Source organism: Eubalaena glacialis, chromosome 12 (assembly GCF_028564815.1).
Source record: "Eubalaena glacialis isolate mEubGla1 chromosome 12, mEubGla1.1.hap2.+ XY, whole genome shotgun sequence".
NCBI classification, from domain to species: Eukaryota; Metazoa; Chordata; class Mammalia; order Artiodactyla; family Balaenidae; genus Eubalaena; species Eubalaena glacialis.
Genome location: NC_083727.1, coordinates 12,379,954 through 12,407,590, shown reverse-complemented (window position 1 = coordinate 12,407,590; position 27,637 = coordinate 12,379,954). Strand labels below are relative to the sequence as shown.

Sequence of the window (27,637 nt, the reverse complement as noted above, 5' to 3'; positions counted from 1 at the left end):
GGAAGCTTTATGAAATCAAGTCCTGTATGTTAACAACGGATTTAATTCTTTTTTAAAAGTATAATTCTTTAGCTTGTATTGCATCTTAATCTCTCAGGCCTAAGTAATTCGGTCAACATTCATTCATGAATGACTGAATAAATAATCCCTCATAGGCCAGAGCAGCAAATGTTGAATGTTAAAATCTGGCATGACCAGAACTGAGTGGGTACTTCCGCAAGTCACAGCATGCTACTGTAGATGAACTGATTAGGAGAAACCTCTGGCAGGAGGAAAGAGGATGAGGAGTCAGCTAGGAAAGAACGAGAGCAACAGCACTCCAGAAGGCAGAGGCACACAAGTGTCCTAGGTAGGAAAGCACTCAGTGTTGTCAAGGAACAAAGGAGACCACTGGGGCCAGAGTAAAGAGGACGGGGAAAGTAGTGTGAGCTGAGATAGGCAGGACCTTCGGGCCATAATAAGAGGTTAAGATAATATCTGAAGTGCAATGGGAAAGTCTTAAAAAGATTTAAACAAGGGAGTGACCTGATCTGATTTGTGTCTTAAAAAATTCCCCTCTGGCTAGAGTCTGGAGGATTAATGATAGGGACCAGTTAGTTAGGAGGCTACTGCAATTGTTGGCAAGAGATCATAATGGCTTGGCCTATGAACTTTGTGACACATTTGAGATTTTGAAAGTGGAAATATAAGCTCTTACGAAAAAGTTATCCATTTTACCTTCTAAGTAGCCAGCCACCGTTATTAAAGCTGTCAATGAAGTAGGCTCTAAAAAGCAGACCCTAAAATGTCAAGAAGCGCCTGCCTTCCTCAGTTTCACACGGCTCTGGGCTCAGCTCTTACATTAGTACCTTGATTCCAACAATCCTCTAGAGAAAAATTCTGCCGTCATCATTCCCCCCTTTCCTTTGAGTGAACTTCGGGGAAGTGATTGCTGAAAAATGACTCCCAGTAAGACCACAGTGGTGTTTGGGGTTCAGTGATACACCCCTAACTTTTAATTTAAATGCTCGCTTTGAATTTGGTATCGGTTACCTTACATTGCACGAAGTGAGAGAGAAGGCATTTTGCTAGCAGCATCTATTTCACCTAGGAATACGGTATTCACCCTCTGCCTCTAAACCTAGGTCAAAATTCCTTTAGAATAATTCATCTTTCATAAAAGATGGGTTCCCTTTCGCCTATGGAAATCTTGTGCGTTCTGGGTACGGCTTCCCGCTGTACACACAAATGCACTCATTGTCTAGACCACGCCGGTCCCCCCGGATTTTATGCAGCGTGCATTTTCCTGCACTGAGCTGCTCGCTCGCTGCAGGCGTGCTTCCCTCGTCCCCCTGCCCCCGCCCGGATCCAAAGCTTTTGTTTCTAACGTTTTCTTCCGACGCTATTAAAATGCTTGGGCACATCGTTACCAAGTAAGTGACTGACTAGGAACTTTTCCGGCTGTTAACCTTTAGGCCAACGTCCAGTAAAGTTCTGAAAGGCAACTAAACCTCGTGTAAAGGGGCCAAGCCACATGGAAACAACGGAAACGTGTATATTATTGCCTAAACTTGCCGGGGGGACATTTGGGTTTTTCTTAGAGCAATGCTTTGCAGTGGCCCCAACGGCGCTCCAAGAGGCAGCAGCACTCGCTCCCGCAGCGGCGAGGAGGTGGGGTGCGGGTGAGGGGCAGGGGACCCCCGGGAGCCGAGATGACCGGGGCCTCCTGGCGGCGACGCTCTGGCCCGCGCGCGCTCGATGGTTCCGCGCGGCGGCCCGGGCCTGCGCGGTCCCGTCGCCAGGGGGCGCGCTGGCGGGCGCCGCGGATCTCCGAGCTGCGCGGCCCGACTCGGGTCCGCCATATTGGATGCCGCAGCCGCTGCTGCCAGCGCTTCCTCCTCAGTCTTCGCCGTGCGCTGCTGGTTCCTACGGCCCGAGCGGCGGGGAGGTGAAACAGGAGCCTGTCGGAGGAAGAGGAAGAAGGGGGTGGAGAGTGTAGGGGACCGGGCAAGGGGGTGGAAGCCCGAGACCGAGCGGGGCGGAGAAGAGAAGGCGCCCAGCCCCTCCCCCGCCCGCTGCCAACCAGCCCCGGCAGCGCCTCTGTTCCCCGGACCGGCGCTCCGCCTGCCCTAGCGGCCATGCCGGGGCCTCGCTGCCCCTAAGGGACCCCTGCCCCGCCGGTGCTTGCCCTTCCCCTCCTGCCCGGGGTCGCAGCGGCCCGGCCTCCCGCCGGCGCCCCCTCCTCGCAGCCGCGTCGCCGCCCCCGTCTAGCTCTCCCCACCCAGTGCAGTGGCCGCCGCCTCTTCCGCCGCCGGGCTCTGGGCCTCCGCACCGACAACATGGAGGCTGTGAAAACCTTCAATAGCGAGGTTGGTATTGTACTTTAACCTCCCCTCCTACCCACGCTCCCCCCAACCCGGGACGAGGCCACCGCGGGAGGGTGGGCACTGGCCCGCAGGCCTTTTCAGGGTGGGGCGAGTGGCGGCCTAGCTGTGTCCGTGGGGGAGGGGTGTTTCTCAGCCCCGGCGCCCCTCCCCCGATTCCGGGGGGGGGAGGGCTGGAAGAGGGCCGCCCCGGGGCGGAGGGAGGTTCCGGTGTCTCCAGCAGAGTACTGAGTGGCTGCGGGGCTGGAGGGAAGGCCCGCTTGGGCCCTCCCCCGGAGGCTTACGGCAGGTCTGTCCGGGTCAGTTCCGCCGATTCCTGGCCCTCCCACCTCTTTCCTGGGCCTGCGGGATTTTAACTGGAGGCCGGGCATCACCGCCCAGACCTTTCCCGGGTCCTTAATGAGGCAGGCCCTGATCGGGGGTAGTGCAGGAAGAGCACCTACAGGGGTGATAACCTGTGGTCACATTGCAAGTAGTGTTTATTTATAATTGAGATATTGTTGGCTAGATAACCTGCCAACTAGGGACTTAAGCTAAGGGCATGGTTGATCGGGAGGCGAGATTATTCTGCAATTTCTCCTATTCTTGCTCCCCCCTTCTTCTCATCATCCGACATAAAGACAGGCAGGGAGAGTTGTGCATGCAGAGGGAAGATGCTGGAGATGCATTTCCCACAGGCTCCTTCACGTGTCATATATAAGGCTAGATTTTTAACAAGCAGGTGTCCAGTTTTCACTATTTAGTTGAGTTCACTAGTCTGAAGGGACACAAGTTTTGATAAAATATATTAAAATCTTTTAAAACTCCGGTAGGAATAGACCTTAATGCTAACATTAAACAAACATTTAACAAGTACATATCTACACAACCAGAGTTATCCTTGCCTGTATGCCTTATTTAAAAATATTTTAATGTGATGTTAACTAAATTAACATAAATTTTATGAACTTTTCATGTGGAAGTGCTAATACTCTATTCAGTAGTATAATAGTGATATTCTGAACAAGGCAATACTTTAAAAAGCTGTTTTACAATTTCATTTGTTTTCCAAAAGGAGAAAACTCGTTCCCTCCTCCCTCCCACCGTCCCTCTTTTCTCCCTCCCTCTCTCTCTAGAATTGATGTTTTGGAAACTTAGCAAAGAGGCTAAAAGTTAGATAATATGTGAATTAAACTCTCCATATTAGACTAGATAGCAGTGACATAGTTACATGAAAGCAAGCATTTTTTTTGGAAAGGATTTTCTTTTTGAATACTGGATTTTCTTTTTTATTGCTTCTTGATACAAATTAGAGCAGTAGACTTGGGAATCTTTTCCATTTTATTTATGAATTTATAGCTGATAATTTGGGTCAAATTATAAAATTTGGTTCCACCCCACAATACTCTTGTCCTTTAAATCTGGAATAAAAAGTAAGGATACTGTATGTTCCAATTTATTGCTAATAGTTTCATGGCTCTGCAGGGGGGAAAAACAACAGGTCTGTAGCCTTTTTATTTGCTACATGTGGTGCCATAGCACTAACAGAATGTTAAAGTGTTTTATTTTAATTATAAAAAAAATCCTTTCTCTTATTTCCTTGCAATTATTTGATTTACCCTATGCCTTTTTGATGGGTGCCTCTCCTGTTTATCTTGGGGGTTCCTAATATGTACCCTCCTCCGTTCCCAGCCCTCCCTGCCATGTGGTAGATATAAACAAATGGTTAGTACACTGTGGTTGGTCACAGTAAAGCATGGTGGATTACAAGTGTTAACAATTGGTTTTTCATTTTAGTATTGACGTTAAGGATAAGGAGCCTAACATGTAAATGGCTAGCTTGATGTTTCAACTCTTTTCTCATCTAACCTTTATAAGAACTTGAGATTTGTAGTAGTATTCCCATTTTAGTTTATGTAGCACTCTCTCTTTTCCCCTTATGTATTTCAGAGAACTTAAAACATCTTTTAACTTCCTATTTACTAATACGCTCACACTTCACCATATTTGAAAATGGGGTTGGCTTAAAAATTGTAGCAGTAAGAGTCATAGAATTGAGGAAGGGCAATAGATTTTGAAGAAGATTCAGAAGAATATACTTTTTTTTTGCTTTAAACTCAAAGTACATAATCCTGCTTTTTCTGATTTCTGAATATAGTTTCTGTGAATATCTATAGTACTTGCTGATGTAGTAAAAATTTGTTGTTGCAAGGAAGTATATAGTGGGAAATAGTTCAGTAATGATGCTTTTCCATTAAATCACGTGTTGCAAAGTGCAAAAATAAAAAAGGAATCTGAGTTACAGGATTAGGAGAAAAGGATGTTTTAGAATGTTTACTTGCAGTGAATTTGGCCTTTAAAGGCATCCTTGGGCTGAGCCCAACAGAACTTTCTCTGGCAAGTTTAAAGGTATCTTTGAAGCATTGAATTGTCAAGAAGTGCCATTTGCTTTATAAGGCACCACAATTTAGCTCTAAGTGTAATGTTTAAAATAAGAAATGCTTAGCTTTTATAACTTGCTAATTATCAGGTTTTTCAAAATTAAAAAAAAAAGGAAGACAAACAAGCAGATCTTGGCTTGAAAACAGGAACGTGCCAGAGTTTTTAAAAGAAGAATATAGGTTTCTAATCTGCAAATTGTTAAGTCTCAGTCTGAAAGTGTGTGGTCTTCTGCAGGATGTGTCCGAGTCATGATTGGCGTGTCCGCCTGCCTGCCTGCCTGCCTCCACCCACCACTCCCACCTCCGCCCACCTCCACCCCCCCCAACCCTTTTCTCAAAGGGGCTTTGTGCCTCCCTATCCCATTTTCAAATGCACTGTCAGAAGATCCTTTACGTGGTAAATCCCTCGTACTTATCATGAGTTAAATGAGATTGAGGCTCAAGAACTGATATTTAAGTGCCCATTGTGCTAGTTTGATGGGAAAACTTTAATTTCCAGTTAAGCGTCATCCTTGTGATAAAAGTTTATCCCATGACCACTAATGTCAGTTCTGAAATGATGAAAGAAAATTTGTCCAGGATGGAATATGAGATTTCCTAACGGTCAGTGCTTGACCTGAGCAGTTAATTCCAGAAGAATTATTACCATTACAAGGTATTGTAGTTGCTGCTGCTCAAAGGTGGTGGCATTTACTTGTTATGATGGTTTAGAGTTCTCACCGCAGTGGAAAGGGTCTCATCTTTATCTGTTTAAATCTGTGGATTACGTTAGGACCACAGTTGATTACTGGAATGCAGCAGTTTTATGTGAGCTGCATATTTGTACTCTGTCCTTAAGACTCCCACTGTATGGAGGTTATTGTGGTAGGGTTTTTGTTTTTGAAAAGAGGGAAAAGAGAATAGCAAAACAGGACCCTTTCCTTAGAAAATTATAACTTGAGAGGGCATTTTAGTAATATAGGAACTCTTAAAATAATATGTGGAAAATATAAGAATTTCTTATGCCTTATAAGAATCTGTTATGCATGTATCAGGAAAATTATTGCAGTTTAATTTTTGAATTTACCTTGGTTCTTAAATTCTTTACTCATCTTTAGGATATCTAAATTCTTAGTGTCTTTTGTTCTTAGGATCCTTTGGTTAGTCCGATAGCTTACTCTTTGTTTCAGGATGTAGCCCTTTCCAGAGTCACTTTAACACCCAGTACATTTTCCTCTTCTGTGCCTTGTCTTTCACATCAATAGTGAAATCCCATCTTCATTTTATTCCATTTCCAAGTTTGCATCCAGAGTGTTCATTTGGTTAACTACAGGACTTTTAATACAGTCTTTCCACCAATATCTAGTAGTAGGCATGGGTTGGTAGAGAACAGTGGGAAAGGTAATGGGAATAATAAGAGCATGTGAAATTTGTTTTTATATTTTCCCCTTGTGGTTCAGGAAAGGGGATTTATGTGAAGTAGCTATAAAACATTGCCTTTTTCTTTCTTTTTCATGTATGGGGGAAATCTCTCTCTCCTTTTTCTCTCCTGTTTTGATTTTCCAGTGGGAGTTTCAATTGTAACAATTAGTCTATCTTTTTTGTTTCTACCTTGTGAAAATCCCTTAAAGACGTAGCAGCCTTAGTGTTATAAAGGAAGGAAGCCTTCACTAACCCCTCCCTGCTCCAGTGGTTTAGATCAAGGTTTCTCAGCCTGGACCCTGTTGATATTTTGGGCTGGATAATTACGTGTTGTGAGGAGCTGTCCTGTGCATTACAGGATGTTTAGCAGCAACCCTGGCCTCTGCCCACTAGCTCCCCCTACTGGGACAACCAGCAATGTCTCCAGATACGACCAAATGCCCCTTGGGGGGCAAAATTGACCATGGTTGAGAATCACGGATTTAGGTCCCCTGTTAAACTGTCTTAAAACACTCTGTGCTTTTCCTTCTAGTGAAAACTACAATTTTAAGTAGTTAGCAGTAATCTTTCCCACGAGATTGTAAATTCCATGAGGACAGTGACCACATATCTTTATTGCTTCATATCCTTGGTACATAGCATAGTGCCTTAGTACATAGTATATGCTAAATAAAGATTTCTTGAATGGATAGATTGATGATATAGTAGGTAGCTGAATGGCCTGGACCAAGGCAGTTAACATTTCTGGACATTTGGTTTTCTCCTCTGTGAAATAAATGACTGATTTGAGATTTTTAGGTTCCCTATTAGTTGGAAGATTCTTTGACTAATATGAAATTAATGTTTTGGAGGACTTAGTATGTATAAGCATTATTTTGAAGGTCATTTTATGGCATTGTAGGCGTATAGGAGTTTAGATGGGAAATTTAAAATCAAAACTCTGATTTGTTTATGGTTTTCACTTCTTACTAAGAGGGGATAGTGGGAAGGGGACTACTCCATTGAAAGTTCCAGTTAGATTAAATCCATCCTAAGTTTTGTATTGTGTAATTATGCTATTTTCAAATCCTTTTTGCTTTGTTTTTCATTTTAAAACAACATATGGTAAAAGTTGTGTTTTTAACTAATTTAAAAAATTTAGAATACAAGGATAATTGAGATTGATAATAATGATTTTGGGGACTCTGATTTGAGAGTGTTTCAGTCATTAAGGATTAAATATAAAAATTTTTTGGCAACATTGAAATTCATGAGATATATATAGTTCAGCCGTTTTACTTTAGGCTAGCATTGAGTTTGTTACAGTAATTTTGATTGGCATTTAGGGGACATCTGTATTCCCCCGTCTTCTAAATAGTCATATTTTATGATCACTTGCTTCTTTTTTTTTAAAAGTATAGTTGGCTTAGAATTAGTGCTGATATTGCTGCTTGTACGTGGAATTTTAGGTATTTCTTCTGGGCCAGTTTTCCTGTTATTGGACAACAACTAACTCATAATGGTTTGAGAGAATGTACTCAATCTTGACCTTGAACACTGGCTGAGCTCCTGAACTCTTAAGTGAGCTCATGTTATCTGGTTTTGTTTTCTCAACATCTTTCTCTACTCCTCTCTCTCAGGATTGTGCCTCTCTACTCCTGCTTGTACAGACTGCTTTTCCAGCAGCATGGACACAAGAAGCATAGTAAGATGATTATAACCCACGTAAGGCAGGCCCTTTGGAAAATACTTAGGGTTAAATTGGTAGTGAAATGATGTCTTGATTATATGGGAAGTACTTGGGAAGCAGAATAAAGTTTGTCACTTAGAATATGTTGGTAATCTTAAAGAGAACATGTAGGGAATAAGTTGAATTTTTCACAAAAAATAGGTTAAGTGAAAAAAAAGTTACTGTGCTTAGTAGTGAGTATAAATCATATCTAAACTCTTGTGCATTTACTTGCATTCTGCTCCATGTAGTTTTTTGTATAAGAAATATTACTTATGTATATAATATGAGTAAATTGCAAATCTCTGAATTTGGTAGTAGGAAGTAAAATACATCTTATATTTTGAGGAAGTTCTTCAAACTATAAGATGACAACAGATCATTGACAGATGGTGTGTAGTAATGGAAAAACAAGACTAAATCAAATTTTTGATTTTCTAATTATAGAGGAGCAGATTTTGTTAGCGGTACTATTATGAGAAATAAATGCTGGTGAGAAATGTTTCTATAGCTTCTGATTCCTTGTCTGAGTTAGTTCTATCTTAAGTTTGATGGTAAACACAATGCATTTGATCTTTCTGATTCTGAGTTTATGCATTTATTTCGTCTTTGTAATTCTGCTTTGCCAGTTTCTGATACACCATATTTTAAAGTCAAGGAAGGGTATGTAAATATGTTACGGTATCTACTGTAGGTCAGGAAATACGTTAGGAACTTTGACACTATTTAGTCAGAATGGGGAATATAGATTATTTGTTCATGTTTTTAAAAGACAGTTTGTGGCTATTAATTTAATGTATGCCGAATTTGTTTTTAAAATAATTCTGCAACTTAGTATACTTTATAAAGGCTAACTAGTATACTTTATAAAGACGTAGGATTTCATTCATTTGTTTATTCATTTAACCAGTACTTAATGAATGCTTACCATACACCAGCCATTTTTCTGTCTGCTGGGATACAGTTGTAAACAAGACAAGCAAAAAGCATACCCTCTTTGAGCTTATGTTCCTGTAATCCTTTTTCTTTCACCTCATCAGCTTTGTGTGCAATGACCTTGCTGCAGAGCTAGTGAGGCTGGGCAGGCATTACTGACTCTGGGCTTGCTTCTTTGCTAGGAACTGGGTGAGATTGAGCAAGTAGACTTCTTAAATAAGAATGTGATCTTATATCTTCAACAATGGGGAAATAAGACAAGCTACCCTGTTTTATTTTAAAATAAATTGTCTGTCGTATTAAATCTCCATTTGGCATTTTGGAATCATAACTGTTTTTAGAGAACACAGTTTTAAGGATGTTTTCTTTTGTGAGTGAGATATTAATTAGTCTCCACATGTAAACAATTAAAAAATACTTTTAAGTGGTGACCAAACCCTTATGAATTTGGAAGGCTAAATTAATGAATATTTTTATTTTTGAAACAAACTTTCTTGATTTGAGTGCATGAGTGCATGAAAAAAATTTGGTGTCTCTCTTTTTCTGTCTTCTATAAACACTAATTTTCTGAATTTGATTTAATTCCTTGGGGCTTGTGAGTGAAGGATGAAAAGTTTGGATCATGTATTTTATGATCTTGGGAACTTGGGAAATGATATAATCTTTTTAATCTGGGTCACAGTATCTAAAAGATTGACCAGTACCCCTGAAACTAATACAAGTTGTATGTCAGCTGTATCTTAATTTTTTTAAAAAGGTTGACAGAGTCCTGGTTAATGACTTTCTTTAGTTTAGTAATGTTTTTGATACTGTAAAGTTTTATGGTTAAAAAAAATGATACAGGTATTTGAATTTATTGAAATGGTAAAAAGAATGTTGAATAAGTTAAATTTTTTGCAAACCAAAACACATAGCAAATGTCTAGTTTCTAAAACAGCAGCTTGCTATGGTGAAAAAAATATCTGGCTTGTGTAATTTTGAAGTATTTTTTATTTACCAAACATTGTTAAAAGTGAGCCACTTTATAATATATAGTGTTTTATGCACCTCTTTTCCCCAACCATTATTATGTTTCTGTGGATCTTTAGGATTAATTTGTGAGAAAAGTAGGATAGGTGCTATCTTCATTTTACAAACCAGGGAACTGAGGCCTACCATTGTGATTTTACCGAGGAAAATCAGCTTTGTGTTAGAGCTGAGACTAGAAGGGCCGGGTCTCAACTCCTGGTTGAGATGTAAAGGAGAACCATCTGTGTAAAGGAGAACGATCACTTGATTTTTCACAATTCTTTTTGCTGGTATAATGTCCAAATATAAATTAACTATTTTTTCCCACTTTTTAAACTTTATTTTTACGACTTCAGATTTACAGAAAAGTTGCAAGAGTGATAAAGAATTTTTATGTACACTTCATCCTGATTCCTCTATCTAGTTAATTTAATCATATTTGCTTTCTTATTCTCTTTCTCTCTTTACATACACATGAACGACACATGTAAACTTTTTTTCTGAACATTTGGAGAGTAAACTGCAATTAATGCCCTTTACTTCTAAGTATAACTATTTTCTGAAAACAAGGACATTCTCTTATGTAACCATAGTACAGTTATCAAAATCAGAAAATTAATATTGATATAATGCAGTTGTTTGCAGACCTTCAGATTTCACTGTCTGTACCAGTAACGTCCTGAATAAAGAGAGTAAATCTAAATCCTACATCACACCTTGCATTCACTTGTCATGTCTGTCTAGTGTCCTTTAATCTGGAGCAGTTGGTTATTACGTTGTCTTTTGTGACCTTTGATGATTGATGAGAATAGGCCAGTTATTTTTAGAATTCCCTCAATATGGATTTGTCTGCTGTTGCTTCATTATTAGTTTAAGGTTATGCCTCTTTAGCAGGAATAATCCAGAAGTAATATTTTGTCCTCAAGAAGCACGTGATGTCTATCCCATTAGTAGGGATGTTAACTTTTTTCTGCAAGGTTTCTCCATTGTAAAATTACTGTTTTTCCCTTGTGGCAGATATCTTTTTTTAAAATTAATTAATTTATTTTTGGCCACGCCATGCGGCTTGCAGAGTCTTAATTCCCCAACCGGGGATTGAACCTGTGCCCCCTGCAGTGGAAGCACGGAGTCCTAACATCAAACTTCACTCTTTCTGTTTTTTTTTTTTTTTTAGCATCCAGTTAGTTCCTGCCTGAATCAGGACTAAGATGGTTGTCAGATTTTCTAAGTCTGTTGTTTATTTATTATTGGCAGTCCATAAGAGCTTTTCCTTCTCCCCATTTATGTATTTATGCATATCGGTATGAACTCAAGGATTCTTTTTTTATTCATTGGGGTGTTTTGATGTCAGAGCTCCTTCAACCTGGTGCCTGTGTCATTTTGACATGTGCTTATCATTTTTTGAGTACTTACTTTCTTATATAATAGGATATTCCCAGCCCAGCTCTGGAATCAGCCATTTCTCTGAGGAACCCTAGTTTCTTCTGGTGATTATCTGTTAACAGATTGAGCTAGAAATTGTGTATATGTCTGAACATGCATATATGTGTGTGTATATATATATATATATATATATATATACACACACACATATATATACACACACACACACACACACACAAATTTTTGTTGTTTATCCATCTGCCTATCTAAAAAGCCATGAGTTCATCCTATCTCCAATAACAGTCCAACACTGTAGGGTTCATTCTGGCCTTTCCCTTTTGCAAATCTGTAGTTCCTTTCTCTGCCAGTGAGAAAACGAGTTCCCATTATCCACAATATATTTACTTACTGCTTCATCAATCCTGAAATAACTTATTGTTTTATCAGTCCTAAAATACGCAGAAAGTAGTTTCAGAATTCTAAACCATAGGTCTGAAAACAAACCTATTAACTAGAATTTAGTATTTGTTTATAGTTCATCTTTTTAAGCCTGAGGATATATAGTCAAAATGCAGCGTTCAAAAATTGCTTTGTTAGTTTCTTCTCCCTTAATGTAGTCTTGCTATTCTTTTGAAATATAATTTGGCGTTTTTTGGGTTTTCTTTTCTGTTTGTATTCCTTTGTTTTTTCCTCCATCCGTTTTTGTGATGTTTTAGTATGTAAAATATTAAACATAAATTAACTTTAATCCTCCTTTACTTCTTATTAGTCTCAGCATTATAACCACTTATGCTCTGGTGAAAAAAAAAAAAAAAGAAATGAAACAAAAAACCATTTCTTTAGTATTCTTCAAATCAAATAAACCAAAATTTAGAGGTTTAGATATGGAGAAGGTCTTAGGTGAAAAATATGTTTCTGGTAACAGAGATTCAATTCATAGGTGAAAGTACGTATTCAAAAAACTTTCATTCTCTTTTGAATGGAATCCCCATTCACGGTTTCTGTAGAGGGCCAGATGGTAAATATTAGGTTTTGTGGGCCGCTTTTGGTCTCTTTTGCATAGTCTTTTTGGTTTCTCACAGTTCTTTTAAAATGTAAGACCATTCTTGGCTTGAGGGCCTACAAAAATAGGCCGTGGGCCATACACTTACGGCCTTACTGCACTCTGAAACCTAAGAACTTGGTTAATAGCATGCTACTTGCAAATCAGAATTATAATTGAGCAGGAAGATATATTCTTTTATAGGCTTTATAAGCCTTTTTAACATCAAAAACAGAAACAAAATAACTTAAAAAGCTGCCTTAGTGAAAATATTTATTCAACATGTTTTTTGAGCACCTACCACCATGTGCAGATTTGCAGACACTATTCTAGGCTCTAGAGATGTAAGTGTACAAAACACACACACACACAAAAACCTCTGTCCTCTGGAGTTTACATTCAGTTTTTTTGTGTGGGTGTGTACTGGAAATGAACGTTTCTTGTTTTTCCACATTTAGTGACTTCTGATTGACTACAAGTTTTTTTTGTATTAATTGCAGAGTGAGCATTCTTTCATGAAAACTTGATAAAAAATGCAGCAAAGGGAGCAAACTTTTAAAAGCTTTGTTCATTTCTTCCTGTCTCCCAGCCATGATACTTTCATTGTGTAGCTACACTAACTCACTAAAGGAAGAGAAGAGAAACCCCATTAATTGGGCACACAACCCAGACCTAATTTAGTGATGAGTACACATGTGTTACAGATTCTTAAAAAACCGTTCAACAGTGTACATAACAGTAAATCAGCTAATCTTCCTTTACTGCTTTAATGAATGAATGAGAATTCTTTTAAAATTAATTAATTTGTTTATAAATTATTTTTGGCTGCGTTGGTTCTTCGTTGCCGTGCTTGGGCTTTCTCTAGTTGGGGCAAGCGGGGGCTATTCTTTGTTGATTGCGATGTGCTGGCTTCTCATTTGAGATGGCTTCTCTTGTTGCGGAGCACGGGCTCTAGGCGTGCGGGCTTTAGTAGTTCTGTTGCACGGACTTAGTTGCTATGCGGCATGTGGGATCTTCCTGGACCAGGGATCGAACCTGTGTCCCCTGCGTTGGCAGGGGGATTCTTAACCACTGCGCCACCAGGGAAGTCCGAGAATGTTTTTTAAAGTATTGCCCAAAGTTAAGGACCACTGTGAAAGTAGTTGCTTGTGTAGTTTTCTTGAAATAGGGAGAAAGTCTCCTGATGATGCTAATATGCATTTACCTAATAAAAGCTTTAAAACTATGTGCAGGTTATCTATCTTGTGCCTGGCTAAATACCAACACCTTTGAATAAAAATCATCAAAATGAGTTTTTACCATGTTGTATGTTAGTTGCTGAAATGACTTCTAGCTTTGAGTAGTTTTTCTATAAGCATTTAATAAACCAGTTAGTGCCCCCCCCCCCCCTTTTAATGCTTTATTGAAATACGAGTGACTGCTTTTGTAAGGATTATTAACATGTTTGGCTTTGGTTTTTTTACACCAAGAGAAGTGGTTTTTATTTTTATAGCAATTCCTCTTATTGGGCAGAATTTTCCAAATTCTTGTTCCCATTCTGTCAGAGAACTCAGAACCTCTTTTAGAGGCCTCTCTCTGCTTTGGTGGCAATTACAAGAACAAGGGTTGTGACCAACTTAGCTGAAGGGGATTGATATCCCAAAGGAGTAGGCCAGAGGCTGCCCCATCATTCCTAGTACAAAATTTCCCAGTCAGTACTTTGATTCATTTGCAAAATCAAAGGATTAGATATCTCAGGCATCTTAGAACTGTTAACAGAGAGTGGTTCCAAATAATTCTGTGAGTGCTTCCTTTATTTTGCTAGTCCCTCAAGATTGTCAGACAATTTTTTCATTCTATTTTAACTATAATACAGTTTTCAAATTGTTAGAATGCAGTAATAACCCACGAAGGTTCTAATGTAATAGCAACTAGTGGTTGGAAGGAATGCTGGAAAGTGGTGGCTGGTCCTTTGAGCCTTGTTATTTATGCGTATTTGCCATCTATCAGGCATTGTATTCTGCAGAGTGGTTACCAGGTTAATCAGATACCTATGTCCTTTTTCTCAGACAGCTTATATTTTAATAGGGGTGGGGTTGGGAATGGACCACCACAAAGGGTAAGAAGCTAACGTGATATGAATACTATGATACAAAGAGTAGTGGTGTAGACAGTTTATAAACAGTATGTGTATACTCTTCTGTGTATATCATGTTGTACACAGTATGATGGAGGAGACATTGTGTAAGGCAAAGGCTAAAGATCATTTTCAAGGAAATGGCAACTTTGGGTAGGGGAGGTGGTTGGGAGGACTGCTGGAGGGTTAGGCAAGGGTCTTCTGATGAAGGGTCTTTGTATACTATGCACAAGACCTCATTTTTAATCAGAAGGGAATGGAGATTCTGAAGCGTTTTTAATAAAAGCACAAGTTTTAAATTTGTATTTTAGAATGATGATTAATATCTTTGCGGAACAGGGCAGGTCAATGGAGGGGTGAGATTGAGGGAAGGAAGGTTAAATTAGTATAGAGAAGATGAGCTCAACTACAGTAATAATGGGGAAGAGATGACTAGATGAATGCAAAATAAATTTAGTAATAATAGGGAGCTGGATATAAGGAAGAGGGTGGTGCCACAGGGCTTTGGCTGAGTGACAATGTAGTTAAAATGATATGGTACCAATCACTAATAGGGCAAATCAGGAGGAGCAAAACACTAGAGGAGAAAGATAATTTGGTGGGTTGGATGAGGGATCATTTTTTCCACCTAGAATAAAAGAGTATGGAAGGAGGATTGAAATCACCCATATCTCAACCACCCAAAGACAGTGTAACGAGTTTGTTGAATACAGTTGTAGTTTTGAGCATCTTGAAGATTTGGTGTCTATGGGACATCAAGGTGGAGATAACCAGCTGGATATAGGTCAAGCACTTAGAGAATAGGCTAGAGATGGAGATTAGGGGGAGATGATGTAGAAAAAGAAGAGAAAAAGGCTTGGGGCAAAATCTTTTAGAATCTTTTATCTTACTCAGTTTTTTTTTTCTTTGTTGTTTTAGATAAGGATTGACCCTCTCTATCATATTGTATTTGTGAATATAAGGACATTTTAAAGCAACTCTGCTTGGAATTTGCCTGATTTTAAATTCTGTTTATACAACCAGATGTTCTTATATGCAATTAGAAGTTAAGTAGTAAATTGCATGGTCTATGAATAAAATTAAAGATTTAAATTTTGTTTAATGAAACTTTATTAAAATTCCTTAATGTTGAGCCTACTTGTATCATTGAGTGTTTTCTCAGCTCCTCTTGGTCACGTAGTTTTTTATCATAACTGTCTGCAATAACCAATTTATTGTGAACATGGAATTGTGGTGAATATAAATACTGTATTATTAGAAATAGAACCCATATTTATTTGAGAAATTCCAGCTAATATGGTTTGTAATGAAGAGGATTGACAAATGAATTATTCTTTCTCTTGTTCTCATTTTGGCCATTTCACTGTTAATAGATTACTTATCAGTTATTTAGTACCTCTAAAATTAAGAGGAGGTAAAATTCACATCTTTTTATTTTAATGTTACAAAAAACATAAGAAAGAACTGAAATTAAAGGAAGGTGGTGGTTTGGATTCCTGGGAAAATTTAAACTGAAGACTTATTTTTATATATGTACATGTTTGTTTATATTTATACATTTTGTTTTCTCTCATGGAGAATCGTTTCTGTTCTCTTTGATTTTAGAATGGGGTAGCTAAAGACCATTACACTCATGTTAAGCATTTGTAGTTATAGGTTCTTTGATTGGGTTTCTTGTTTACTTCCTTGTTAATGCTTAAACTTGATTTCCAGAAATTACAAATTTTAGACCTGAAACACTTGTGATAGTATATCATTTAATAGACAGATGAAGAATCAAGACCCAAAGGTGATGAAACTTGTTAAGAATCACAGTTTATGAGAGGTGTATAGTTAGCAGCCAAATAAGAAGAAATTTCTGTTCTCTGCGTCTCAGTTCATTGTTTTCACTTTTTCAGTATAATTTTTTGAGTGAGATTTCGGTAGTGTTCATGTATGTTGTAGGTGGAGGAGGAGTGGGAATTGGTGATTCTTAGTAAATTATTATCCCTTTATGCTAACCCTGGACCAGAATGAGGAACAAACTACTAGGCTGCTGCTTCCCTGCTCATAAAATAGGGTGGCATAGGAAAACACGCATTCCTTGCCAGAGAGGTATTGTACAATAACACCCACTTAGCCAGCAGTTTTCTAGCAACCCAGCCCTCTGCAGAAAAGTAAAAAAAGCCTTTTTTACTTATCTTGTACCTTCTTCGTAGGAGAGGGATACAGTTACTCTATAAGCCTGTATCATTAGCATGTTTCTGATTTTCATTTTAATAATGGTGGCTACTCTGTAACTGCTTTCTTTAAATTTTCATAGACTACTGTTTAGAAATCTCCTTGTACAGGTATTTTAAGGCACAACAATGCTACAAAATTAATGTGGTTGCTTTCAAAGTAAGATGTGATAGATTACAGTTGGCAAGGAAGGAGATAGTTGTTTTACCATTTATAAAATGTGATTAGACAAGATGACTTTTAGGATCTCTTAAATATTAGCCCTAATGAATAAGTTTTCTAATTAATTTTTCGTAGCTTCAGTTTACTCATTTTAAAAATAGGGATAGTGATACCTTCCCTGACTACCTCTCAGAATTGGTTTAAATATTTAAAATATTGGCTGGTTTGAAATATTCAAAAAAGTTGGTGTATATAAAATTTTAAATATTCAGAGAAGTTGGTTTTAATATATAAAATTGTAAAATAATTTTATAAAGTACTTGGAAAGCTAAAGAATACTAGTTCCAATATTCTTAGTTTCTAGAGAAAACTTAAGAGTACTAAGAAAAGTAGTTTTTTTTTTTTAAAGCTGCTACTGGGAACATTTACTGTCATTGTGGATGTCTCTTTTGCCCTGGAAAGTATTTTCATAGTGTAACATTTTAATAATAGATAAAAGTTTTGGAGAGTATGAGCTATAAAGTGCTGTATTATATTCAACATATTTTCCAGGTTGGAGAAATATTTATAAGTTGAACAAAACTTTTGAATATCAGACAGTAACAAAATACAGACCATGATGTATTTTGGACCAGTATTATTTTTGGTCATCATTTATAAGAATTTCAATGTTCTGCTAAATCCAGCAAAGCTTTTAAGATGATCAATTTTAAATAGTTACTAGGAGTATAATTTTGCACCAGATTGTATTTAAAGTATGTATGTCACATATATACATGTACACATTTACGTTTATATATACACACACAAACACACATATAGATGCATATAGAAAATTCTGAAAAGTAGCCTACCAGCCTTTTAGCAGTGGTTGTTTCTTAAGAGAGAAGTAGGTCGATAGGGTGCAGCGAATGAGAGTTTTCAGTGTTTGGAATTTTTCATTCAGCATCTATTACCATACCAGTTTTGTAATATTTCCCTCAAACCCAAAATATTATGTGTCTTAGCTTTGGGGAGAAAGATGGAGTTGGTCTGTTTTAATGTTATTTGAATTAAATCCTTTAGAGAAAGTGAGCTTCCTTGTTAAGGGTTGGAAGACTCTTAAAACTTGATCAGTAGGCATATAAGCTTCATAATCTGTTGTCTTTAAATTTTCTTGGTTATTATTATTAGTTGATGCTATTACATGGTTGTCTCCACGGTCATCTACCATCTCACTCAGCGACTCAGTTGTGTATGTTTAGTTGGATGCTACTTGAAGGACTTTGCTTTGTTTTTGGAAACTGAGTGTTGCGGTAGCCAGAAGAACTGGGGTTGAGACGTGGCTGTGTAGCTTAATACCAGTTTGAATTTAGTTAGGTCATTTACCCTAAGTTTATATATCTGTAAAATGAGAATAATAAATACTAATCTTACTGGGTCATTCTGAAGGTAAAAGTGATATAGCATGTATAATATGATAGTGCTTAATAGTTGACAGAGTGCCATAGAGGTGAAAAGTAATATTTACTTTAAAGATTTTTTTTTTATATATATAAATTTATTTATTTATTTTTGGCTGCATTGGGTCTTCATTGCTGCGCGCGGGCTTTCTCTAGTTGAGGCGAGCGGGGGCTACTCTTCGTTGCAGTGCACGGGCTTCTCATTGCGGTGGCTTCTCTTGCTGCAGAGCACGGGCTCTAGGCACGCAGGCTTCAGTAGTCGTGGCACGCGGGCTCAGTAGTTGTGGCGAGCGGGCTCTAGAGTGCAGACTCAGTAGTTGTGGTGCACGGGCTTAGTTGCTCTGTGGTGTGTGGGATCTTCGCGGACCAGGGCTGGAATCCATGTCCCCTGCATTGGCAGGTGGATTCTTAACCACTGCGCCACCAGGGAAGCCCGTAATATTTATTTTTATCTTCTTTATTACGCTACTGCCTATCTCTTTTTTTTAGTCTCTGCATTTGTTGCTTATATTTCTGAAACGATTTTACTGTAAGGCCTGCTAGGCTTTTGGTCCACTTATTCTCTCTCTGATATTTAGTCTTCAGTATTTTATTCTTCATCTCTTCAACTCTTAGCTCTTCAGGAAAGACTGTAATTTTGCTTTTCTCTTCCGGGATTCAGTCCCATATCTTCTAGGTATTATGTGTTCATAAAATGGCATTGTTATCACCCCAATCTAAATTTGTCTTTCTTCTACAAACTTACTTTTAGACTTGCTCTTTATGTCAGTAGTAAAAATGTGTTCCCAAACACTCAGACCTGAAAACTTGGAATTTTCATAAGTGCCTCTCTTTTATTTGTATCTTTTCAGTCATGAAATCCAATGAATTATTTTTAAAAATATGTTTTGCATCCTTCCCTTCCCTTTTATTCTTAGTACAAATACTTTGGTCCATGTCTTCATAACTCCCCACTTGGTTTGTTGTAGTCAGTTTTTAATTGGCTTTTAATTTATTATTCTCTGTTCTCTCCTGTTCATACAGTAGAACTACATTTTTTAAGATTACTAGATTAATTTTTACTAGGTTAATCTCTTTGAACAACTGTTCTGTTTGAATCACTTTGTATTTTGAAAAACCATTAAGATTCCTTTGCCTTCAACTGTGCAGATTTCTTAACTGTGGATTTAATGCTTTTTATAAGACTTTTATAAATAAATTATAAATATTTATAAGTAAATATTATCGATATGTTTATCATATGCATTGTATATTTGGAAATGCTGTGAAATAGGAAGATTTACCACATGCAAAGCTATACACTATGTATTCCCATCTTTGTGTCTTGTTTTTGGTACTTAGTGATACTCCAGTAGGAAAGCACAGCAGTCTGTTGAGATTTTAATGCATTCCCATTAGGAAATAGCCACTTCTCCAATCCTTTGTGAAAATTACTGCTTGTCAAGAGATTTATTGATGAGTATGCTATATGTGTAAATAGTGTAGAAGCAGAATCACAGCTGTAACAGGAATGCTCTCTTTTTCCAATCAGTCCATTTCACTTCCATTTTCTTTATTAAACCTTTTATTTGTTGTTTCTAACTACATTTCATTTGTCTGAATACCTTCCCCAGTAACATTTTTTATTTTGGCACTAAATTATGCCCCGTGTTCTTGTTTTCATGAGGCAAAGTCTTAAGGTCCTCATGGATCCCCCATTTTTTTTTTTTTTTAATTTTAAATTTATTTATTTATTTATTTATGGCTGTGTTGGGTCTTCGTTTCTGTGCAAGGGCTTTCTCTAGTTGCGGCGAGCGGGGGCCACTCTTCATCATGGTGCGCGGACCTCTCACTGTCGCAGCCTCTCCCCTTGCGGAGCACGGGGCTCCAGACGCGCGCAGGCTCAGTAGTTGCGGCTCACGGGCCTAGTTGCTCCGCGGCATGTGGGATCCTCCCAGACCAGGGCTCGAACCCGCGTCCCCCCCATTGACAGGCAGACTCTCAACCGCTGTGCCACCAGGGAAGCCCTGGATCCCCCATTTTTAAATACTAGTTTGGTATGTTATTCCTTTGTTAAATGCGTATGGGAACGTGTGGGAAGAAAAAGATGCTCAGTCACTAATGGTTAAGTAAATTGTTTCCCCATACACCAGCTTTTTAATGTTCACACTTCGGATTAGTATCTCCAAAAAATTACCTGTGATTACATTTTAGAGACCTTTGGGATCGTTAGTGAATTGTCAAAGCTGACAGTGGTAAATCTCAGAATATGAAGAATCTGCTGTATTAGAGTAATGGTGTGTCTATGACCCTCCCCTTCCACTTCAGTAGATTGTTAGATAGTTGAGCTGAAGGTCTTTATGTTATCTTTTATCCCCTGAAGGGCTTAATATATTGTGCATATCTACAGTAGCTAATCAGTGGATGTTGGTTTGATTTAAGTCACCGATTAGCTTTGACCTGTTAATCAGTTCAGTTTGGCTTTGTATTTCCCAGTTCTTCTTGTTCTATTTGGTTTTAGTTGGTTTTGTTTTGTTTTTAGTTGGTTTTACCTTGAAAGTAAAGCTTGATTAATCTGAGTAAGATTATTGCATGAGTGCTTATGATTAACTCTCAAAGTAAATTTGAAAGTAAGTACACAAGGGTGATTGTTGTACGTCAGTTACAAGTTATATTGAGATTATTTCAGAGTGAGACATTCCACTCCTTTGAAATAGTTCTTTATTTCCATGAATATTGGCATAGGATTGTAGATACAGGGTTGCAGAGATTATTAAAAGTAAAGTTTGGGGGGGATGGGAGTAAAGAAATGTATGTCATAACTCTGGCTTTGGCATTCCGCTCCTTTGAGCACAATAGATCTGTTGCATTCAGGTGAATTTAGATACGAAGAAGCTGGATAGATTTATTTTTCTAGCTGTATTTGGTTACCTGCTTATCTTTGGAACCTAGTAAGCTAATTTATCAAAGTTAAATCAGCTTATATTTGAATAACTAATATGTGCAAGGAAGTTTTTGCATTTAATTTTTATATTTATGAAGTTGCAGTTATTGCAGATATTTTCTATTTGTCATGTAACATTAGACATTTCCATATTTCTGCATTAATAATGTGTATATCAGGTTAACTTTCTCTCTTAGTATACCTTACTAAATCTCTCCCTGGACATTTTTTTTTTAACTGCCATATAAAATGTTGATGTAAAAATAATCTTGATTATGGTCTTTTGCTTCTTAAAATGTGTAAAGTCACTGGTGAAATTTTATAGCTCTTATATATACTGCCATACTGTCTTTTTCTTCCAGATACTGTAGTTTTCAGTTCTAAAATTTCCGTTTGGTTCTTTTTTGTAGTTTCTCATTCTGTGCTGAAAACTTCTCTCTTTGCATTTATTTCAAGAGTTTTCTCCTTTACCTTATTTAGAATGATTATAACTTCTTTAAAGTCCTTGACTGATAATTCCAACATCAGCGTCATTTTGGTGTTGGCATCTGTTGATTATTTTTTCCCTTGATCAGTGTGGACAGATTTTCCAGGACAGTGAGAGAGAGAGAGAGAGAGAGAGAGAGAGAGAGTGTGTGTGTGTGTGTGTGTGTGTGTGTGTGTGTGTTTTGGTATGTCAAGTAAGTTTGGCTTGTATACTAGACATTTTCAATATTGTATTGTAGTATTTTATTAAAATCCTCTGAAGAATGTTGATTTTTGTTTAGCAGGTATTCAACTTGGTTTGGTTCAGGATGCAAGTTCAGTCTTGCCTTTTTGGGTGGTTCCAATGTCAGTTCAGTTTTCAAAGCATTTCTTTTGCTGTTTAGGTGTGCCCAGCATATGTGCCACTCAGTTGTCTAGGTACTGGGTAATGGTTTACATAGGTATTAGTTCTCAAAGCCTCTGCTGGGCTTCTTTGGGTCTGTTTCACACAGGCACAATTTTAGGACAAGCCCAGGACTTACATTGGGCTCCTCTCTATCTCTGTCTGGAGTTCCCATACTCTCTCCAGATCCCAGGGCATCCTTTTCCTTGTTCTCTGGCCAAAAAGTCAGGTTTCTCTCCAGGTTTAGCTTTCAGAGTGAAGTGGCAAGAGAGAGAAGAAAATGGTATTTTTGGATAGTAGGGGCCCTTTTCCTGTCTGGAGATGGCTTTTCTCTTGGCGTTTTTGGTGCTGGGGTGGCAACAGTGGCTGTCCTTTAACCTTTAGCAGGGCCTGGGAAGAAAAGGGGGAGGAGGAGTTTCTTCCCTCACCCCTGCTTCCCCAGTAGTGTGGACGATTCCTTTTACCTAGTCTTCTGGCTAGATGAAGGGGGTTTCCCCTAGTATTGTGTTTTTAATTCTGGTATTGGCTGCACCAGTTAATAATGCCGGCTCTGGGATAACAGCCCAGAAATAACAGAGGAACACAAAACACTGCGAAATTTTTTACCTTAACATCCACACACAGCTCCCCGCCCCGCTGTAACTGGTCATTATTCAAGTTTGACTCCAGTGGGCTTGGTGTTCCCTTTTACAGAGTCCTCAGGTAATTGTTTTTTATATGTAGTTAGTAGGGTTTACTTGTAAGCACTGAGAGAGAGAGAGGCTACAGTTGCTTACTCCATCTTGGCTGACTGTAACTCCTGTGTACTTTTCTTAAGAGTATTTTTTAACCCCCCTTTTCCAGGGACTTGGGCAGGTTGTATAAATTTGGATGTTGGATTAAAGGACCATGCAAATAAGTTCTTGTGGCCTAAATTTAGTTCTTTAAATGATAATATTTTGGGGGGAGAGATGATAGTTTTTCTTTGTTACTAACACAGTTTTAAGCTATAACTTAGATTCTAAAATAGCTTCCTTTTTGACAGTATTTAAAACCGTAATATTAACCTTAGATGTCTGCCATGCTTGAGAAATGGGATATTCTGCTTAATAATATAAAAGGTTAATTATTTATGTGAAACTGCTTGTAGCCGATAGCAAAAGATAATTATTTATGAAGGATATAAACATTTGTATTTGTCATAATAATCTTGTTAGCACCTTTATATATCAAATTCTGGCTTTTTGTTTTTCATTTTCTGCTTTTTTTTTAATCAGAAGATCTCTAACCGCCCCCGCCAAAGCTTGGTATATAGATTTGATCTTACTGGACAGATGTTTGCATAATTCAGATTTATAATTTTAAAAAAATAAGCATCATTTCCTTTTATAATATCTTACATTTTTAAAAAAAGGGATTCTGGGGCTTCTCTGGTGGCGCATTGGTTAAGAATCTGCCTGCCAATGCAGGGGACATGGGTTTGAGCCTTGGCCTGGGAAGATCCCACATGCCGCGCAGTAACTAAGCCCGGGAGCCACAACTACTGAGCCCACGTGCCACAACTACTGAAGCCCGCGCGCCCAGAGCCCGTGCTCTGCAACAGGAGAAGCCACCGCAATGAGAAGCCCACACACCACAAGGACAGTAGCCCCTGCTTGCCGCAACTAGAGAAAGCCCATGGGCAGCAATGAAGACCCAACACAGCCAAAAATAAAATAAATAAAATGAATAAATTAAAAACAGAAAAATTAGAGAAGCTGCCATCCCTTTAAAAAAAACAAAAAAGGGATTCTAGATTTGAGATTCTGAAAAAGATGTACAATTTTGCGTACTCTTCACCATATCACATTATTACCTTCATTATGTACTTAACTGTACTGTGCAAAGTGTGTCTATTTGTTTATTAGAATGTTGTCCATCGCCAAAAGCAGCCCATTAGTTCCATGAGAACAGAGACTGTCTACCTGTTCTATTGGATCCATAGTGCCTGGTGCTAATTGAGTATATTTGGAATGAGTGATGAATTGTTGGGTCATAGATGATTTGCGTTTTCTGCCGTCTTCATGCTTTTTTTGCATTTTCCAATTTTTCCATAGTAATTTTTTTTTTTTAAATAAATTTATTTATTTATTTTTGGCTGTGTTGGGTCTTCGTTGCTGCGCGTGGGCTTTCTCTAGTTGCAGCGAGCAGGGGCTATGCGGTGCACAGGCTTCTCATTGTCGTGGCTTCTCTTGTTGTGGAGCACAGGCTCTAGGCACGCGGGCTTCAGTAGTTGTGGCACGTGGGCTCAGTAGTTGTGGCTCGCGGGCTCTAGAGCGCAGGCTCAGTAGTTGTGGCGCATGGGCTTAGTTGCTCCGCGGTACGTGTAATCTTCCCAGACCAGGGCTCGAACCCGTGTCCCCTGCATTGGCAGGTGGATTCTTAACCACTGTGCCACCAGCGAAGTCCCATAGTAAAATATTTTTATAACCAGAAAAAAGATAAAAGATTTTTTTTTTTAAGGTGATTATTTTTTATGTTCTCTCACTGGTTTTTAGGTATTATGTAACATTTCAGGTTTTGTGCTTTGGTGTCTGCAATTATTTATGGTCTTCCCCCCCCCCCCCACGAGATGCATTTGAAACTTTGTTCTGAAGTTTTCATGCTGGCTCAATATTTAGTGTAAAATTGGGAGTTCTGCCTTTGTTAAAAGCCTGATCTGGTGGTCCTCACAGAATATCTGTGATGTATCTTTTATTTAGCCTTTGCTCTTTAAAACATTCTGATTGCTCAAGAATATTGCTATTTCAGTAGAAGTTAACCCAAGTTTATAAAGAGCTTTGTTTCAAATACTTTTTACAGAGAAATTTACTTTAAAAATCTTAGGAAAATGTCGATATTGGTCACATTTTTTTTTTAGAATGTGCTTTTCTTAATGTTGGCTCTACTACTGTTTTTCTTAATGTTGGATCTACTACTGTTAGTCTAATGTTAATGTTCTCTGGTCACATTTTGTCATGTCCTGTGAGTCTGATTTTATATGTCACTTTTTTACATGCTTGTATTATCAGATAGTTTATATTGTATTCCAAACCAAAAGTAATATGGAAGATTGTGCTATGTAAGGAAAGGAGAACTCATATGTTAGGGAGTGAGAAGTTTTGGATATGGAGAATACCTAGTTTTTGACTTGTTGAGGTAAAATTTGTAATGAGGTGTATTGGTTCTCCGGTATTAAAGTTGGTGAATATTATGCTCTTTAAAATGACTATCAGTGAAACAAGTCTCTTATTTATTTATTTTTTTTTTATAAATTTATTTATTTTTATTTTTGGCTGTGTTGGGTTTTCGTTGTTGCACGAGGGCTTTCTCTAGTTGCGGCCAGCGGGGGCTACTCTTTGTTGCGGTGCATGGGCTCCTCATTGCGGTGGCTTCTCTTGTTGCGGCACGTGGGCTCAGCTGCTGTGGCTCACGGGCTCTAGAGCACAGGCTCAGCAGTTGTGGCGCACGGACTTAGTTGCTCCGCGGCATGTGGGATCTTCCCGGACCAGGGCTCGAACCCGTGTCCCCTGCATTGGCAGGCGGATTCTTAACCACTGCACCACCAGGGAAGCCCTCTTATTTACTTTTTATTCCTATATGCAAAATACTGAATTTCTATTTTTAAAGTTAGGGAAAGACAGATAACTGTTTTATTTTGAAATTTTAATTTCTGTTGAATACTTTGAATTATAAAAATGGTTTTTGCAAAAATGTTTATGAAAAGTAGAAAAATCTATACAGTCAAGTTAGAAAATTAAGATAAATCGTTCACAGCTTTCTTCTACTTTATTCACTGTCTGTTGCTGTGTAACACATTGCCACAAACTTAGCTTGCGGCTTAAGCACCATGTACTTATTTCACAATTTCTGTGGGTCAGGATCAGGCACTGGTTAGCTGGGTCCTCTGCTGATGGGCTCACGAGGCTGAAATCAAGGCGTCAGCCAGGCAGGCTGTGCTCTCATTTGAAATTTGTGATCCTCTGCCCAGCTCATTCAAATTGTTGGCTTAATACAGTTCCTTGCCATTGTAGGACTGAGGTCTCCATTTTATTTGCTGGCTATGGGCTGGGTGTCTCTCGGAGTTCCTAGCAGCCACCCTCAGGTCCTAGTTGCCTTGTAGCCTTCTCATGTGTGTCTTCACATGGCTGTGAGGGGGTGCTAGTTCTCTGGTGTCTTTTCTTAGAAGGACAGTAATTTTATTGGATAAGGCCTTCACTCTTATGACCTCATTTAACCTTAAATACAATACCTCCATAAAGGCCCTATTTTCAGATACAGTTGACCCTTGAACAACACGGGTTTGAACTGTGAGGGTTCACTTATATGTGGAATTTTTTCAATGGTAAATGCTACAGTACTAAACAACCCGTGGTTGGTTGAATCCACGGATGCAGAACCGTAGATATGGAGGGCTGCCTATAAGTTATATGTGGGTTTTTGACTATGTGGAGGGTCATCACCCCTAACTCTTGCATTGTTCAGTGGTCACTGCACAGTCACGTTAGGGATTGGGACTTCAACATATGAATTTTGGGGGAGAGATATACTGTAGAAGGTCAGAGTTGGCAAGTGGAGTTAAAACAAGATTGTATTAAAATGTAATGTTACATTTTTCAAAATAACGTATGCATGTAGTTTCTTTTTAAGCACAAAAGAGATTTTATTGGAAGCTCTTTCTTCTCACCCTATGCTGGATCTCCAAAAAGAACAGTGTTTTAATTCATAACACTTCTTCTGATGATAACCTTCATATCACTAAACAGTAATTTTTTATGTGTTTCTTTAATGGTCAGTTTTAGACAGTGACATTTTGCAACAGTAGGTGAGGCATTAGTGCACTTGTGCTGCTCTTGCCCTCTGAATACCTTGATTTTGAATGGTGAGACTGGATTTTTGCAGGGCAGGTTATTTCCCTCTTTGGCCGTATCTGTGTGTTTTGGGGCTTGTGGTTTTCTCTTTGTTTCGTCAGTTAACCAGTCCTCTTACCACATTTCCATTTTCTGGAAATTTTCTTGTCTGCTTATTCTGTTCCCATTCCCATTCTACTTTTTATTGTGAGTTTTAAATACCTTTAAAAAATTATTCCTTTTTTGTCCTGCCAATAAGAAGAAGAAAAGGAAAAGGTGGTCAGCATGCTATCTTGAATTGAAAGTACCAAGATTGTGTTGGATACAGGAACCTTTGTGATTGTCTGATTTCTTAGGAGATTTGAAGGATCTTAAATTAACTCTGGTACTCTCAAGGCCCTGAAGGACCATTGTAGAGAAAAATGAATTGGATTGATTAATATTTTAGGTTCACACTTAAGGTTAATTCGTATTGGACATAGAATCAACCTTGAAGGCATAAGATTAATCTGTAAATGAGCAAGATTTTACCCCAGTTTAATGGTTCTCTTGGGTTTGTCAGGTCGCAGGTTTTTTTGTTGCACTCTTCCAGGGTCATGGTAGAATTCATTTAATATTGCTCAAATTGGGAAAGGCACTAAAATTTTTGAAGTGAAGAGTTTGCTCGAAATAAGCATGAAGTACAACATTTTGTTAAATTTGGGGTAATGAGCCTTACTCAGTGCATAGATGAGGAAAGGCCTGGATACACTTTGCAGGACGTGAGAGTGTCGTGTTTATCCAAAAACAAACAAGTAA

The 27,637-nt window shown here is 38.4% G+C and overlaps 1 protein-coding gene across 7 annotated transcripts in view; it reads left to right on the top strand.

The window, feature by feature from the left end:
* Positions 1-1,846: 1,846 nt before the first annotated feature.
* The window catches only part of SCAF8 (SR-related CTD associated factor 8), a 197,408-nt gene continuing 171,617 nt past the window's right edge, over positions 1,847-27,637 (top strand). For 6 of the 7 annotated variants that reach the window (XM_061207512.1, XM_061207513.1, XM_061207508.1 and 3 more), the window contains exon 1: positions 2,232-2,348. In XM_061207512.1, the coding sequence (XP_061063495.1) occupies positions 2,319-2,348 (30 nt within the window). In that variant the 5' untranslated portion in view covers positions 2,232-2,318. Of the gene's footprint in view, positions 1,975-2,212; positions 2,349-27,637 lie in introns of those variants that run through there. The other variant, XM_061207514.1, reaches the window with a different exon arrangement.